General features: G+C 44.2%; 1 protein-coding gene across 1 annotated transcript in view; it reads left to right on the top strand.

The window, feature by feature from the left end:
- The window catches only part of LOC129463770 (guanylate cyclase soluble subunit beta-2-like), a 76,535-nt gene that overhangs the window by 20,603 nt on the left and 40,307 nt on the right, over positions 1-15,625 (top strand). Inside the window, 1 exon segment of the mRNA XM_063618513.1 lies at positions 1,495-1,589. Within this exon segment, the coding sequence (XP_063474583.1) occupies positions 1,495-1,589 (95 nt within the window).

Raw genomic sequence — 15,625 nt, 5'->3', positions numbered from 1 at the left:
CGCAGCCCCTTTGTTCTCATTGTCATCACAGCTCTCCTTGGATCTGCATGGTGGTTCTCATTTTCCCCAAGCTCTTTCAGATTTGTTATCCTGTTTTATCCTTACCAACACTCCTGGCAGATAGGAAGGGCAGGTAATAATAATTGCCACATTGAATGAAGTCCAGAAAGATGATAAAAAGATAGTTAAATTTAGTGATGAATAAGGATCCTCAAACATTAGAAGGTTAGGTATCCAGAAGAGGGACCAGCCCAGTCTGCATTTTCCTAAAGGGTAGAACTAAGGCCAGTGAGTAAATTCCCAGCAGCACAGTATATGCTGTGGTGGGCTTTGAAGTTCGGAGCCCAGATCCTTCTCTTGTCAACCGGTGACCATAGCAAGACATTTAATCCCTCTGAGCATCAGCCTTCTCAACAGTACCAGGAATGATAAGTAATAAACTGGTCATCTCTTGGGCCAAAAGCACATGCTCAATAAATAGGAGGTATTATGAGGGCCCAGAAGGGGGTTTCATCTGAACATAAGAAAGACATTTCCATCAAAGAGAACAGTTGGTAAGTGGAATGTGCTGCCTTGCAAAGGAATAAGCTTGTTGTCACTGAAAGCATTCAAGAAGAAACTGGAAACCCAGCAGTCAGAAATAGTGTGCAGTAAGAAATTGGACATTTAGAAAATTGGACATGTAGAAAATTCCATACTTCTCACAATGTCAAGATTCTATGGTGTGCTCTGGATAAGCTTGAATGCTCTGACCCCTCTCTGTTCTTCAAACATGCTCTCTGCTGCCTAGAAGCCTGTTCTCTCTGCCCAGAAGGCTCTTCTTTGCCTTTCTATCCTTCAGTCTCAGCAAAATCTCCCTTTCTTAGAGAAGCATTCCCTGACCAACCTCCTTCCCCCATTTGTTAACTCAGTTGCCAACTACAGTTTGATGGCTCACATAAGGGCCAAGCCAAGGGTGCAAGTCTCAGACTCCCAGGCTAAGCCTCTTTTCAGCAGGCTTGGCTAGCTGTTGAGGACTAAAGTCCGTCCATAACTCCTGCAACATAGCCAACTACACTGCAAAACAGTGAGAAACTCAAGCAGCTGCTCTACCATTCAGAGAACAAGACTCTATGACCATTGAGTTCCAATTTACTACCATATATTAAGTTCTGAACATGTGCTCAGTACAGTGCCACTTGCTGGGGGTTCAAAGATAAAAATAGGTCACAATGCTCATCCTCAAGGAGCCCAGGCTAGTGGGTAAGACCAACAATCTTTATATAAGTTGAGGAAATGCATAGCCTATCCTGGGTACTTGAGAAGGGATCTCCAGGCTCAAACTGAGGTCCAGGGAAGGCTTCCTGGAGGAGTTGGCACCCAAACACTCCAGTGTCTCACATTCCTTATGATCAAGAAGGTTATTGCTATATTATATCTTGCTGGGTCAGTGGATATATTCCTGGGCAAAGCTCCAGCTGATGAGCATTCACTGCACCTCGATTTCTCCTCCAGAACTTCTGCAGAAGTACAAGATGCCTTCATGACCTACGCAATGTATGATGACATCATCACCATTAAGCTCATCCAAGAGGCCTGCAACATTCTGGGTAAGTATGAAAGAACTTGTTTTGCTTTCTTAGAGCTGCTGTAACAAAACCCAGTTGATTCTCATTATTTGCAGTGGTTATAGTCTATAAAGCTGCTGCAATACTGAATTAGTGAATACCAAACCATTGTTCCTAGGGGAAATACAGGGTTAGTTTCCTGAAAGTCTCTGGTCACAAGATTTTTGCCAACCAATCAATGCATAACTTTGTTTCATGTGTGCTTCTGTGAAAAAAATACATATTTAATATACATAGTTGATTCATTCACATTGAACTGCTGGCCAACCATACCGTAACTCATGCCTGAAGGAGGGCTAATCTAACACTGCTTTTTCTCTGGAAGGATGTGACAGTCTTCTTGTGCTTCGGGACACTAGATGGCACTTCAGCCTACACTTGGGGTTCATTCTAAACAGCAAAATCACCAACAGAAAAGCAGAAAAATGTGAAAAAGATGACACTAAATAGACTGCAAGAAGGACACTTGGTTATAGTTTGAACTAAAATAAGAACATAGAGCACAGCCTTGTTCTACCTTGGCTAGAAGCATTCATGTTGGCCGGTGGAAATTCTATGTCTGTGAATGACCTTGACAGCTCTGTGAGTATTGATTTCGGGGCTACAGATACATAAGTAGCCAAATTTGTAATATGAAATCCTCAAATAATGAGGACCGACTGTATCACAACCTGGGTGGCTTAAAACTACAGAAATTCATTCTCTGTGGTTCAGGGGACCAGAAGTCCAAAATCAGGTTGCTGGCAGGGCCGTGCTGTCTCTGAAGGCTCTCAGGAAAAATTCTTTCCCTCTTCCAACTTCGGGTGGCCCCAGGCTTTCCTTGGCTAGTGGCGGCATAACTCCAGTCTCTGCTTCTGTCTTCACGTGGCTGTCTTCTCTCTGTATTTGTGTCTCTGTGTCTAAATTTCCATCTTCTCATTAGGACATCAAGCACATTGGATTTAGGGTCCATCCTAAATGACATCATTTTAACTTGATTACCCAATTTCCAAACAATGTCACATTCACAAGTTCCTGGTAGACATGAATTTTGGGGGCACTCTAACCCAGGAGAGGGCTCAGGTATGACCCTTTCCATTTGAGTGGCCTTAGGCTTCTTACAGACAAAAATGATGAGCAGCACCGTCTGCACCACTGCCATCATGTTTGGCTTCGATGTTGGCTTTACAGGTGTTGCAATACCTTTAGAATGGTCTGCTATGATTACCTCTGGGTGTCAGGAGGAACAACATTGAGAATCCACCTATGCCACCTACACTCGTGCTTACCTGGAAATGGACGTGGGGTGCACTGCAGCGTGCTGAGGGCCCTTCCCCCGTCTGCTCTCCATCGCATATTTTCCCATCTGCCTGGACATGAAAATGCCATTGACAGGGTCATAGGAGGGGGACCATGTGTGGATGGTCCCACTGACAATGTACATGTCCTCCCAGGATGGTTTTTGCTGTGGATGTATTAGCACTGGATTTTTTAATCTTGTTTATCTGCTCACTCCCTAGGCCCAGAGGGGAAAAGGTACAGGACAAAAAAAAAAACAAGAAAAAAAAAAAAAAAACAAAGACATTAGCTCTGCCTCTTTCTAGTTTAATGACTGAGGACAAATGACCTAAATAGTCATAGTTTTCTCATTGGTTGAACAAGATCTACTCTTCAGAGTTATTTGGAGGATTAAATGAGAAAATGTATGTGAAAATATCATATGTGGTATCTGGCATATAATAGGCTTTCAGAAAACATTTCCTCCCTTCCTCCTTCCCTCCCTCCCTCCCTCCCTCCCTCCTTCCCTTCCTTTCTTCTTTCTTCCCTCCCTCCCCTTTGTGTTTGCTGGGCTGCTGTAACAAAGTACCAACAACCAGGTGGCTTCAAACAATAAACATCAATTCTCTCCCAGTTCTGGAGGCCAGAAGTGTAAAGCCAAGGTGTTGGCTGGGTTCATTCCCCTGGAAGCTCTAGGGAAAACTTGTCTCTTGCTTCGCTCTCAGCTTCTGGCAGTTGCTGGCACCGCTTAGCCTGTAGACACATGTCCCCAATCTCTGTCCCCATCTCCACAGGCCTTCTTCCCTGTGTGTTCACGTGACCTTCTCATATGGACAGCAGCCATTGGATTTAGGGCCCACCATAATCCCTTATGTCCTTACCTTATTTTAACTAGTTACATCTGCTCTCTTTTCAAATAAGATCACAGTCTGAGGTTCTGGGTGGACATGAATTTGGGGGCACACTATGCAACCCAGTACACCCTCCCTTTCTTTATCTTTCCTTCTCACCAGCACTGAGTACTCAATGAGCCAGGGCAGGCCTGAGGGGAAGGAGGGGCAGGCAGCCTCCACTGTCCCAGGCTCCAGGGATCTATGCAGGAAGCCGAAACCCCCCTCTGTACTTCCAGGATCTTTGATGAGGTCCCTCTTTCCATTCCCATTGAACTTTCTTCACCCATTCCTCATAGGCAGTGCTGCCTTGGATCACTGTGAGAATGTGAGATGGCATTTAAGGATGATTCCAGGCAGACGCTGCATCAGGCCTCATGGTTGGCACCTGGTACCGGGTATAGCCCTGTTGGAAGTGTCAGGCTATGCCCAGTCCCCAGGAGTGTGCAAGCTGGCTCTTATGCAGCCTGCAGAGGATCTGGCAGCAGGGGCCATGGTTTTGAGTTGGTTTCATGGTGCCTCTGAGGGCCTAGCAAATTGGCTTGCCATTCTCAGGAACAATTTGTGAAATGATATAGGTTTAAGCCAGTACCAGGTATCACAGTCATCAGCCCAGCAGGCGTGCCTGAGAACACGCCAGGGCAGCTAGCTAATGCTAAGCCCCCCAGGGACAGGCAGCTTCTCCAGAGCGCAGCAGTGATGTGGAAAGTGCCTGTGTCATGTGAGGCATTGAGCTTATTTCCCTTTCCTTTGGATTTCAGAAAAATTATCTGAATATTAAAAAGATAGTGCCAGCTTTACTCGCAGGCAACTGGATCTGACAGATGAGAGGACTTTTCCCATGGCTTTCACATGGCGATGTGACTGATATCTACATCTCTTCTCATGTTCCTGGTCATCTCCTGGATTCAGAAGACCTTCCAGGGATCCGTATCCAGGAGAGGTCCAAAGTCTCTGCCAAGCTGGGAGGGGGAAGTCATTGAGGCTGAGGAAGCTAGATGTGTGTGGTGCTCAGAGTCCTCTCTGGTAACAGGTGGTCACCTGCTTCCCCTGCCCACTCTGGGCCACCTGCTGTCTCATCTCATCATGTTGCTCTCTTGGAGCCACAGGGCCAAGCAGGGGCCAGAGCTGCCAACGAGGCCTGGCAGGTGATGGTGATCATAGCTAGGAGGAATCTGGTGTCCCAACTGGTTGTTAAAACAACTTCCAACCAGATGTATTTTAGCCCCTGGTCACTTCCCACCTGCATCTTTTGATAGAACCAAGGTTGTATCTGAGGCTGGAAATAAGGCACAAGGATTGAAACAGTCATTTGCTCCTTCAGCTCCTGGAATTCAGGCGCCAAGAGCAGCAACATCTCCCGGATGCTTCCTGAAGCCAGTTCCCAGCCTGCCACCACGGCAGCACTTAGAGGGAGGACGCAGGCAGCTGGCAGACAGGGCTCACGTGGCTTCCCAAGAATCACAGCTGGGCCTCTCCCCGAATCCACCAACCAACTCTGCTCTCCAAAGCAGCTTACAGAGAGAGATTCCAGGCCAAAGCTGGCCCAGGAACTGGGAAGTGTCAGTGGTACCTGCAAACCTCACCCCTATCCTGTCCAGCCTGTTTTGGGGGGACTCCCAGGCCCTTTTGTCTCTCCAGAAGCTAACACCAGGGGAGGTTTCTGTGCGGCTGGGCTATCAAAAAGCACACAGCATCGAGCTTTCTGCGCTCGAGTCTGAACGTGGGATGTGTCCTCTTTACAGCACTGTGCTGCTCCCAGGGGCTGCAGCCTGGAGACCTGGGTTCTCGACTCAGCTCTGCTCCCCAGCTACGGCCTTTTTGTTCAACAGGTGGCAGCAGCACAACCACCCCAGAGGGTCACCTGTCAGCCTTCGTGCTTGACACACCTGCCAAGGAGATTACCTGTTTTATTTTCTTAAGCATCACTTTAATTTTTTTAAAAGTATGTGATTACGATGTTAAATATGCTTTTGCAAACCAGACAGACAGATCCCCTCTTGATTCTAACATGTCCACCCCACATAGGCAAAGCCTAGGTGCTGCCCTTGTGGCTGACAATTCTGCACATCTGTGATCCTAGTGAGGGCTGGAGGTCCACAAGCAAGTCCAGTGGTTTGCAATTACCTCCTTTCTTCTAGCTAAGTAAGACGAGCATCTGGTAACCTTCCTTCCACAGGAAGAATACAAATCATTAGGTGGAAATTCTGTAATGAGAGATGACTACTTTTGAGCTGAAAATCTGGAGTTTTGACAGAGCTTTCGAAATAAAAGGGCAAAAAAGCTTAGAATGAGTAGTGAAATTAAGCCCACCTTTAGTCTTTTCTTGATTTTATTCCAAGGGAGCCCAGCAGCAGAAGGACGTAGTGGCTGTATCGTATAGTCTTGATTTGGTCTGAGCCCTCTGCGAAAGAACGTCTCGTTATTCCAGAATGAGAATGGAGGGTGGATTCTTTTCTGTCACACCAGCTGTGTGACCTTGGGCTAGAATTTCACTGAGCGTTGATCTCCTGCAAAAGGAATAATACCTTACAGGGTTGTGGGAAGGAATGAATTAAATCAAATAACAAATGTAAGGCACTTAGCAACATGCATGGCACATACTGGGTGTTTGGTAAATGTCAGCCGAATGTTGAATCTGAAGGAAGGATGGGGGTATTTCTATGTTTTGTACCTCTAGATACTGTCCCTTATAAGAAGACAGGCTTTGCTGTTCACTTCAAATGGCTGTGGTAAAAAATTATGTTCTACATGTACACAGGGAGGGGAAAAACACACACTGGGGCCTGTTGTGGGGGTCGACGGAAAGGAGAGCATTAGGAAAATTAGCTAATGTATGCTGGGCTTAATACCTAGGTGATGGGTTGATCCGTGCAGCAAAGCACCATGGCACACGTTTATGTGTGTAACAAACCTGCACATCCTGCACATGTACCTTGGAACTTAAAAATAATAAAATAAAATAAATTATGGGCCAGGTGCAGTGGCTCAGGCCTGTAATCCCAGCACTTTGGGAGACTGAGATGGGTGGATCACTTGAGGTCAGGAGTTCAAAACCAGCCTGGGCAACATGGTAAAACCCCGTCTCTACTAAAAATGCAAAAAAAAAAAAAAAAAAAAAAAAAAAAATTAGCTGGGCGTGGTGGTGTGCCCCTGTAATCTCAGCTACTTAGGAGGCTTAGGCAGGAGAATCACTTGAACCTGGGAGGCGGATGCTGCAGTGAGCCAAGATCGTGCCACTGCACTCCAGCCTGGGCAACAGAGCAAGACTCTGTCTCAAAAAAAAAAAAATTATGTTCTGAGCTCTCTGATTAGTGGTCAGCAAACTACATACAGCTTATGGGCCAGATCTGGGCCCTTACCTGTTTGTGTAAATCAAGTTTTATTGGAACACAGCTGTGCCCCTTTGCTTACACATCGTCCATGGCTGCTTTTGTGTTACAGTGGCAGGGCTGAGTAGCTGCACAGAGACCATATGACCTGCAAAGCCGAAAACATTTATTATTTACTATCTGCCCTTTACAGGAAAAGTTGGTCATTTCATGCTCTCAAGGGTGGATGCAGATCTTTTTCAAGATTCTAAAAATATCCTTTAACCTAAGAACTGCTCTGGACTGAATTGTGCCCCCATGCCCCAAATTCATATTTGGAAATGGGGCCTTTGGGAAATAATTAGGTTAAGATGAACTCATGAGGGTGGGGCCCTCTTGATAGGATTGGAGCTCTTATAGGAGAGATACCAGAGCGCTGGCTCTCTCACTCCCTGTCACATGGGGACATGGTGAGAAGGTGACCCTCTACAAGCCAAGTAACCATGTTATCTCCTTGATCTCAGACTTCTGACCTCCAGAACTCTGAGAAAATAAATATCTGTTGTTTAAGCCACCCCATCTATGGCATTTTGTCACGGTGGCCCTACTGGACTAATATAAGAACTTGAATCAGCTTGTATATCTCCAGAAAGAAATACTCTGTATGATCATATCACCCCAGTCCATTTTTGTGGCTGTCTGTGCTCATGTACATCAAACGGTGTGGCAGTACCTTCAGCAGTGAGATGCCATCACATACCTGCCCCACTGCCGTCACATTCCCAACCCAATCAACATGAGCAGAGGCAGCAGCCAGTCTATAGACCAATGTGTGGGCTGGTCCACATCACCTTTCCACCGAAAGCCAACGTACATCACTGTGGTTTCTCTTTGCCTAGCTTTGAATGTCAGAAGTCTTTTCTTCTTGTCGTTTATTTCCATAACATCTATTGGCCTGTATCTATCTGAAAGAGTAAATGAGTATGGTGAATGCATTTTTCAAACAAGAAGTTGGGATGCAAAATCGAGTGAACACATGTATGAGATGTGGAATCAGGATTGCCCCAGGAAGCCCGTGGTGATTCTGTATGTCTACAACTCCCATGAGTCTGAGAGAGCAAGACCCAGCCAAAGAGAAGGCTACAGGAAGGACATTTTACTCTCTGACAAAATATACTGGTCAGTTGAAAATCCTCCCTTTGACAAAGGAATAAGAGTGCTTAGTCACCACTAGCGAGGGCTTTGCTTTCCATGCGGGCTTCAGAATGCAATTTCCCTACCTTGAAGCAATTGCTGGGACTTTTCCAGACCGCTCTGCCACTGCATAGCTCTGTGCTTTCCAATTAGCATAATTCAGGAGGGGACCAGATGGCAGGTTGAGCACTGCATAAGGAATTGTTCTGTATATGAATAAGTGCCTACTTAGTGTGTAAGTGGGTTATTAGTGATCTGAAGTGACAAAATTCAAAACAACACACAACAGCCATTTGGCACAGCTGTGTCCGTCTAGACTTTGCTTGCGAAGACACCCATAGTAAAATGTGTTTCAACAGTTAGCTATCAGCAAATGCCAGCAAGCCTCTCTGCACTCACGTCTTTAAAAATAAGAACAACACAAAATTGACAAAGTCTTGAAATCAGGCATTATAATGTCTGCTCTTCACTATTCTCCTCTGAAGATGGGACAAGTAACCCAGGCTGTGCAACCAGCCACGAATGGAGACTTGAATTCAGGTCTGCTGATTCCAAGGCTGATGCTTAATCCCACAGACTGGAGGGGAAGTTGACAATGTCTAGAGCAAGGGCTTTGGAATCAGACAGACCTGGGTGAGCCCCCTGGCTACACCGGCTCCTGATAATATAACCTGGGGTAAATGTTCCCCTGGTAATGCAGCAATGATACCTGTGACGTTTTGCTCACCTTATTTGATTTCTTCTGTAGGACAACAACCCAGGGGGTTTCATCTACAGAAGAAATCAAATAAGGTGAGCAAAATGCCTGACACCAAGTGGGTACACAACAAGGTACCTCGCCCTGTCCCTCACCCCTGCTCGCCACCAGATAGACCCCTGGCCCTCTGCTGTGGCCATGATAGGGCTGACTACTCTGTTCCAAGGTTTGACGGGAACCAGGAGGCTTCTTCTCTACCAGGCTTCAGCGGAATTGCTTCATCCCTGCAGAGCACCACCTTCCTTAATGGACTTCCAGTTTATTTTTTCTCTATGCCTGTATAAACTTACGACTACTTCTGAAACCCAACCCTCCCACTTTAGAGTCTTCTTCCTCCTTGCAAACTACAGCATGGACACGGGCAGATTTTTCTTTCTTTTTCTTAAACTCCTCTTTCTCCTACTCCAAAATATTTCCCCATAAACTAACTCATGCCTGACATTAGTGATATCATTGGAGAAAAAGAGTATGTGAGATTATGGCTCTTTTCAGGTATCTGAAGAGTAATCCTTTGGATACCAACACTTTGGGGGGAAATTACCCATTTTCAATGGAAAACTTTGTCAAATGTAGAGCATGTACTTCTCTTTCCTGTTGAAGAGCGTATGTTTTGCTGGGTGACTCAGGAAGAGTGCCATGAGGAATAGCTCTTGTTGCCTGTGACTTGGGTGATGGGAGGTGGGCAGGGTTCTTGCAAGTCTGGCTGTGAGTAGGCTGTTTGTCCAGGAGGCTCTGCTCTGGTGGCTATGGTGTCCCTGCCAGCCTCCTCACTGGGGCTTCAACAGGTGCCCTCTGTCCCTCTGCCCTTGACAGCCCAACTCTACTCTTTCCAGTACCTTGAGCTGAAACCCAGCAAGAAGCAAATGTTTCCCAGTGACAAAGAAGACCCATGCTTGTTAAGTCAGAAAGTTTGAGTTCATGCAACATTCCAATGTAAAAGCTTGTTAGAGGTCTCCACACCTGGGGAACCAAGCATAGAAGCTTTGTGACCATCATTTTCCTTCCGGAAAAAAAGTCTTGTCTGGGTGCTGTAATCCCATCACTTTGGGAGGTCAAGGCGGGTGGATCACTTGAGCCCAGGAGTTTAAGACCAGCCTGGGCAACATGGCGAAACTCCCATCTCTACAAAAAATACAAAAATTAACCAGGCATGATGGCACACACCTGTAGTCCCAGCTACTTAGGAGGCTGAGGCAGGAGGATCACCTGAGCCTGGGGAGGTTGAAGCTGCGTGAGCCATGATAGCACCATTGCACTCCAGCCTGGGCAACAGAGTGAGACCCTGTCTGAAAAAAAAAAAAAACAAAGGAAAAACAAACAAACAAACAAACAAAAAAAAACCAACCAAAAAAAACTCAATTCTTTTATTTATTTATTTTAAAAAACATGTTTTAATACATACACAGAAGTAGAGAGAATTGTTTACAGAAGCCCACATACCCTCCACCCAGCTTCACTAATTAACAATATTTTGCCAATCTTATTTTGTCTATCTGATTCCTCCACTCTTTTTCTGGTTTTATTTTTTCTGGAGTGCTTTAAAGCAATTACCAGGTTTCTCACAATTTCATCCATAAATATTTCAGTATGAGTCTCTAACAAGATATAGACATTAAAAATATACTGATAATGCCCCGATTATAACTAACAAAATTCATAACATTACAGAGGCCTGGGCTGCAGCTGTATTTCAGCTGGCCATGGATAAACGTGGCCTTTATGGTCTTATTATGTAATATTGCCTATGGTCTTTTCAGAAGCAATCAACAGACTCTTTTTTACTTTGACATAATTTCAAACTAGCAAAAGGCTTACAAGAGTAATACAAAGAATTCCCATGTAGTCTTTACCCATATTTCCCAAATGTTGACATTTTACCATATAGTGTCTATCTTTCTCTTTATATCTAGATTTATACTTTTTTCCTGAAATTGTTAGTATGTTGCAAATGTGATGCCTTTTTGTCCTTAAAAATTCTCTTAAATAACTACAGTACAACAATCAATCTCAGGAAATGAACATAGATATAGTGCTATTATCTAATCTATAGTCCTTATTGAGAGTTTTCCAGTTGACCCAATGATGTCCTTTAGAACAAAAGAAAATCCTGGATCATGTCACTTATCATGTCTCTTCAGTATTCTTTGGCTTGGAACAGTTTCTGAGTCTCTTGATGTTTTATTAAATTGGTATCTTTGGAAAGTTCTGGTCAGACATTTTGCAAAATGTCCCCCAATTCAGGATTATCTGATATTCCTCATGATATAATTCAGGTTATGCTTTCTTGGCAGGAAGATCACAGACGTGATCTTTTTCCTTCCCAGTTTATCATATCAGGAGGCATATTGCATTGATCTGTCCTATTATTAGTGAGGCTAACTTTGATCACTTGATTTACGTAGAATTTGCCAGCTTTCTCCACTGTAAAGTCACCTTTTCCCTTTGTAATTAGTATCTTGTGAGGAGATACTTTCAGATTATGCAAATATCTTGTCATTTCTCAAACTCCCTCTTTCATAGTTTTAGTATTTATTTATGATTCTTTTCTGAATCGCTACTTATGATGGAAGTCAAATGGTGATTTTCTAAGATATTATTCCTTTTGTATTTATTCATTGAGTTTCTGTAAGGAAGAATTTCCCCCTCTCCCCCATGTATTTATTTACTTATATCAACGTAGATTTGTGATTCTTATTTTTTAAAAACAGGCCGTAATCCTTTCCTTTTATTATTTATTTTGATGCTCAAATTCTGCAAGAGTTAGCCAGTGAGAGCCCCCCTAAACTGGCCCCCGTGTCCTTTTGACATGTCCCCATCATTCTTTGATCACTTCTTTACCTTCTTGCATAACAAGATATTATAGGCTGATCTCATCCTTTCCCTGCCCCAGCCCTGGAATCTGCCATTTCTCCAAGGCCCTGATTCCTTTTACAAGAGAAGGTCATTTAAAAACTGAGATCTAGACATTAGGCAACCCCACTGCTACTGGGATGTCACTGCTTTTAGGCCCTCTTAGTGGGCAGTACTGGAAAATAGATGTCATATACACACACCCAAACCCACACACACATATACACATACATACATCCCTCTTTCTCTCTCTCTCTCTCTCTATATATATATATATAAATATATATAATATAGATATAGATGTAGATATATAAAATATATATATATATCTATCTAAAACCATGATAGATTTAATTGTTTTATTATGTTAGATTTTCTAATCCAGAGGCACAGGTTTCATTCCTCCCCTTTCCATAACTGTAACTTCATTCTCAGATAGTGAAGAACCTGGCTCCCACTATCCACAATATAGTTACATGTTCAGAACATAGTTTCAGAATTGCTAACCCACACTGCTGTGAAAAAGAAGCCTACTAACTGCAGTAAAATATTTGTTTAAAGTTCTTTTTTTTTTTTTTTTTTTGGCCTGAGGACACAGTAGTGTAAATACTATGTTCAAATATTACTGGGTTAATTTTTTTCCTAGGTAATTATGTTATTCAAAACTGTTCTGTTGGCCGGGCGCGGTGGCTCACGCTTGTAATCCCAGCACTTTGGGAGGCCGAGGCGGGCAGATCACGAGGTCAGGAGATCGAGACCACGGTGAAACCCTGTCTCTACTAAAAATACAAAAAAAAATTAGCCAGGCGTGGTGGCGGGCGCCTGTAGTCCCAGCTACTCGGAGAGGCTGAGGCAGGAGAATGGCGTGAACCTGGGAGGCGGAGCTTGCAGTGAGCCGAGACTGCGCCACTGCACTCCAGCCTGGGTGACAGAGCGAGACTCCGTCTCAAAAAAAAAAAAACATTGTTCTGTTGAAATGCTGTTCTGTGAATTTGTTTCTGTTTGTACTCCATCTTAGGGGTTTTCTCTATCCTTGTTGATCTTATATTTTATTTATTATAAGCATATGAAACATTAACATGACTCCCCAAACCAGAACTGTTCAAAAAGTTATGCTCAGAAAAATGTCATTTTCCTCAACTCCACGATTTTTCTAATCTTTCCACCCCATTCCCTACCAATGTCCTGTAGGTAACCAATCTCAATAGATCCAGGTTTATCCTTCTGGTGTTTAATGTTGCACAAGTAGGCAAATAGATGTTTATTTCCTTGTTTTCCCTTCTTTCTTACATTAAAGAATACTAAGCATAGTAAAAATTCTCCCCTGCACTATCAAAAAACATTTTAAGGCACCTAAATTAGTTTAGTTCTTTCTTGCAGTTTCTAACCATTTCCTTTATATCTTGGATCCCCTATGACTTAGCGGGTTTTTGGAATCTTAAATACAGTGAGGTGAAACTATATAAAAGACTAAGACAGGTGTTGATTTTTTTTTAAAAAGTGGCCTTTATTCTCTGCTGGACAAGCATTCTCAACTAAGAATTCTAGAAGAAGCTCCAAACCCATTACAGGTGGAAAACATCACACTTAAACCCAAGATCCTTGTTTGGGAAACAGTTCATCTCTCAGCCAGATGTCCTTTCCTTTTAACAGAGCTGGGCATCCACAAACAAAATAACCAGAGCCTGGAACAAACAGCTTCATGGATTTTTGTAAGTTTAAAGATTTAAAAGTCAAACAGGCAGTCTTTTACCCAAAGCTGGCACTCTCACTTGAATATAACTTTGCTTGGCTTATAGGCAGCCCAGTCCTCCTGGCAGAGGTTCTTGGGAGAAGGGGGGGTCACTGGGACCCCTGCTTTTCCTGGCAGGTAACAGGATGCACCTGCTCAGAGCTCCAGCCTCCAGGATGCACAGAACAGCTGTTTTTTCTTAGTCTGAATAAGCTAGATTTAGAGGTAACAGAGGGATGGAAGCAGGAGAGCAGAAGGACAATTTCCCATCTGTCTGTCTACCTTTTAGCAGTCCTCCTCCCAGAGACTCAGGCATTGGAAAGGAACTTGGTAGAAGTTGTCTCAGATCTCCTAGGGGTTAGCAGGTGGCCCCTGAATACTGGTATAGACAAGCCTGCCTGCAGCCAGCCAGGATGCACCCACAAGCAAAGAATCCGATGGAGACAATTAACACAGGCCATCACCACTGGCTTCTCTACCATCCCAAGCTTCGTCTAGATTCAGATCAGACTAATCAGTTTTTGGAAAATATGTATAACTCATCTTGGAAAATATGTACAACTAATCTCTGACAAAACTAGACCAATTCAGTGGGGACTCTATCCTGCTCAGTTTACAGAACAATTATCTGCCCCATGGTCTGGCTGTGGACTATGAGCTGTAGGGAAACTGCTCTTCAGACCATCCTAGGAAGCAAGCAGGGGCTGGAGAGTGCCTAGACCTCCTTGGTCTGTCCTCTGTAGGATTTAGCCCTGGATAGCTCACGAGACCTGGAATGTCCCTTGCTGTGAATTCCAAATCCAGCCAGAGCATCACAGAGTTATTCAAGGATGCAACCACAGATACTGGTGATGGTGAGCTCTTCAGGCCTTCCATAAACCTGGGCATTACAGACATTTGCCCCAGCCCCCAGGACTCACATGTGTCACAGCCTCATTGTAAATAAGAGGGCGTTTCTCACAGGAGCTCCAGACCAGCAGCATGGATGGATGCCCTGTCTCCTATGTCAGTGATGCCAATGCATAAGCAGCGCTTGCCTTGGGGAGACTCCTTGCTTCTCTCATTGCTGCTTCAGAGGCTGGGGGATGTGGTACAAAAAGTGCTAAACTTAGAGTTGGAGCCTCTTCAACAATTCTGGCCTCTGCAACTCTATGTGACTGGAGTCAGTTCACAAAGATGACTCAGCCCCAACAGGCTCAGCTGTAAAAAGGATATGATAATAAGGTTAGCTACCTTATAAGAGCTGGGCAAACATTGAGTAACAGAACCATAATTAATGTGTGTTGTCAGAACTATAAAATATTCTTTTAAAATGTTTTCTGTCTCTCCCATAAAGCGGACACTTGCTCACTGTCTATTCCAACAGTGCAGACTGGGGAGTGGGGAGGTGGGCAGCAGCCCCAACTAATGCTGCAAATCTACCTCCAGGTGTTCATCAGGCACCTACGCTGTGTTTAGCACAGAGAACGTATAGGACCAGGTTGCTTCTTTCCAGAATTACCATGAATTAGGAAGAAAAAAAAATGCAACACTTAGGAAGAGAGAATTCAGAGAAATCTTTATGGAGAATGGAACATGGACACTGGGCCTCACGGGGAGGCCAGGATCTGATGAGGTCAGGAGAGAAAGGGAAAGACACTGCAAGTATTTGGTATCATCTTTTTGGTAAATCAGGATCCTGTAGCCTTGAAGGCATAGTTTTTTCATTGTGTATTAGTTATTTCTCAGAGGCATCCCTGTATTCTTGTTAGAGACTGACTGTTACATTTAAAGATGTGGGAGGTATTGGGAGTGATTGTGGAGGGTTGCGCCCTCCCCACCCAGAGTGAAGCTTGTTCTGGGCACTGGCTTCAGAAGCTAAGCGGGTACAGCATCTCTGCATCCCTTTCTCGTCTTTGAGGAAATATTTGTCATGGAGACTTATGTTTCACAAGCACCTACCCAGTGCCAGGCTGCACGGGGCTCCTCACAAAAGCCCCATGACATCAATGTGGTTATTGGCATTTTACCAAGGAGGCAAGTGACAG

This window comes from Symphalangus syndactylus, chromosome 15 (genome assembly GCF_028878055.3).
Source record: "Symphalangus syndactylus isolate Jambi chromosome 15, NHGRI_mSymSyn1-v2.1_pri, whole genome shotgun sequence".
NCBI classification, from domain to species: domain Eukaryota; kingdom Metazoa; phylum Chordata; class Mammalia; order Primates; family Hylobatidae; genus Symphalangus; species Symphalangus syndactylus.
This window is presented reverse-complemented; position numbering and strand designations above follow the sequence as displayed.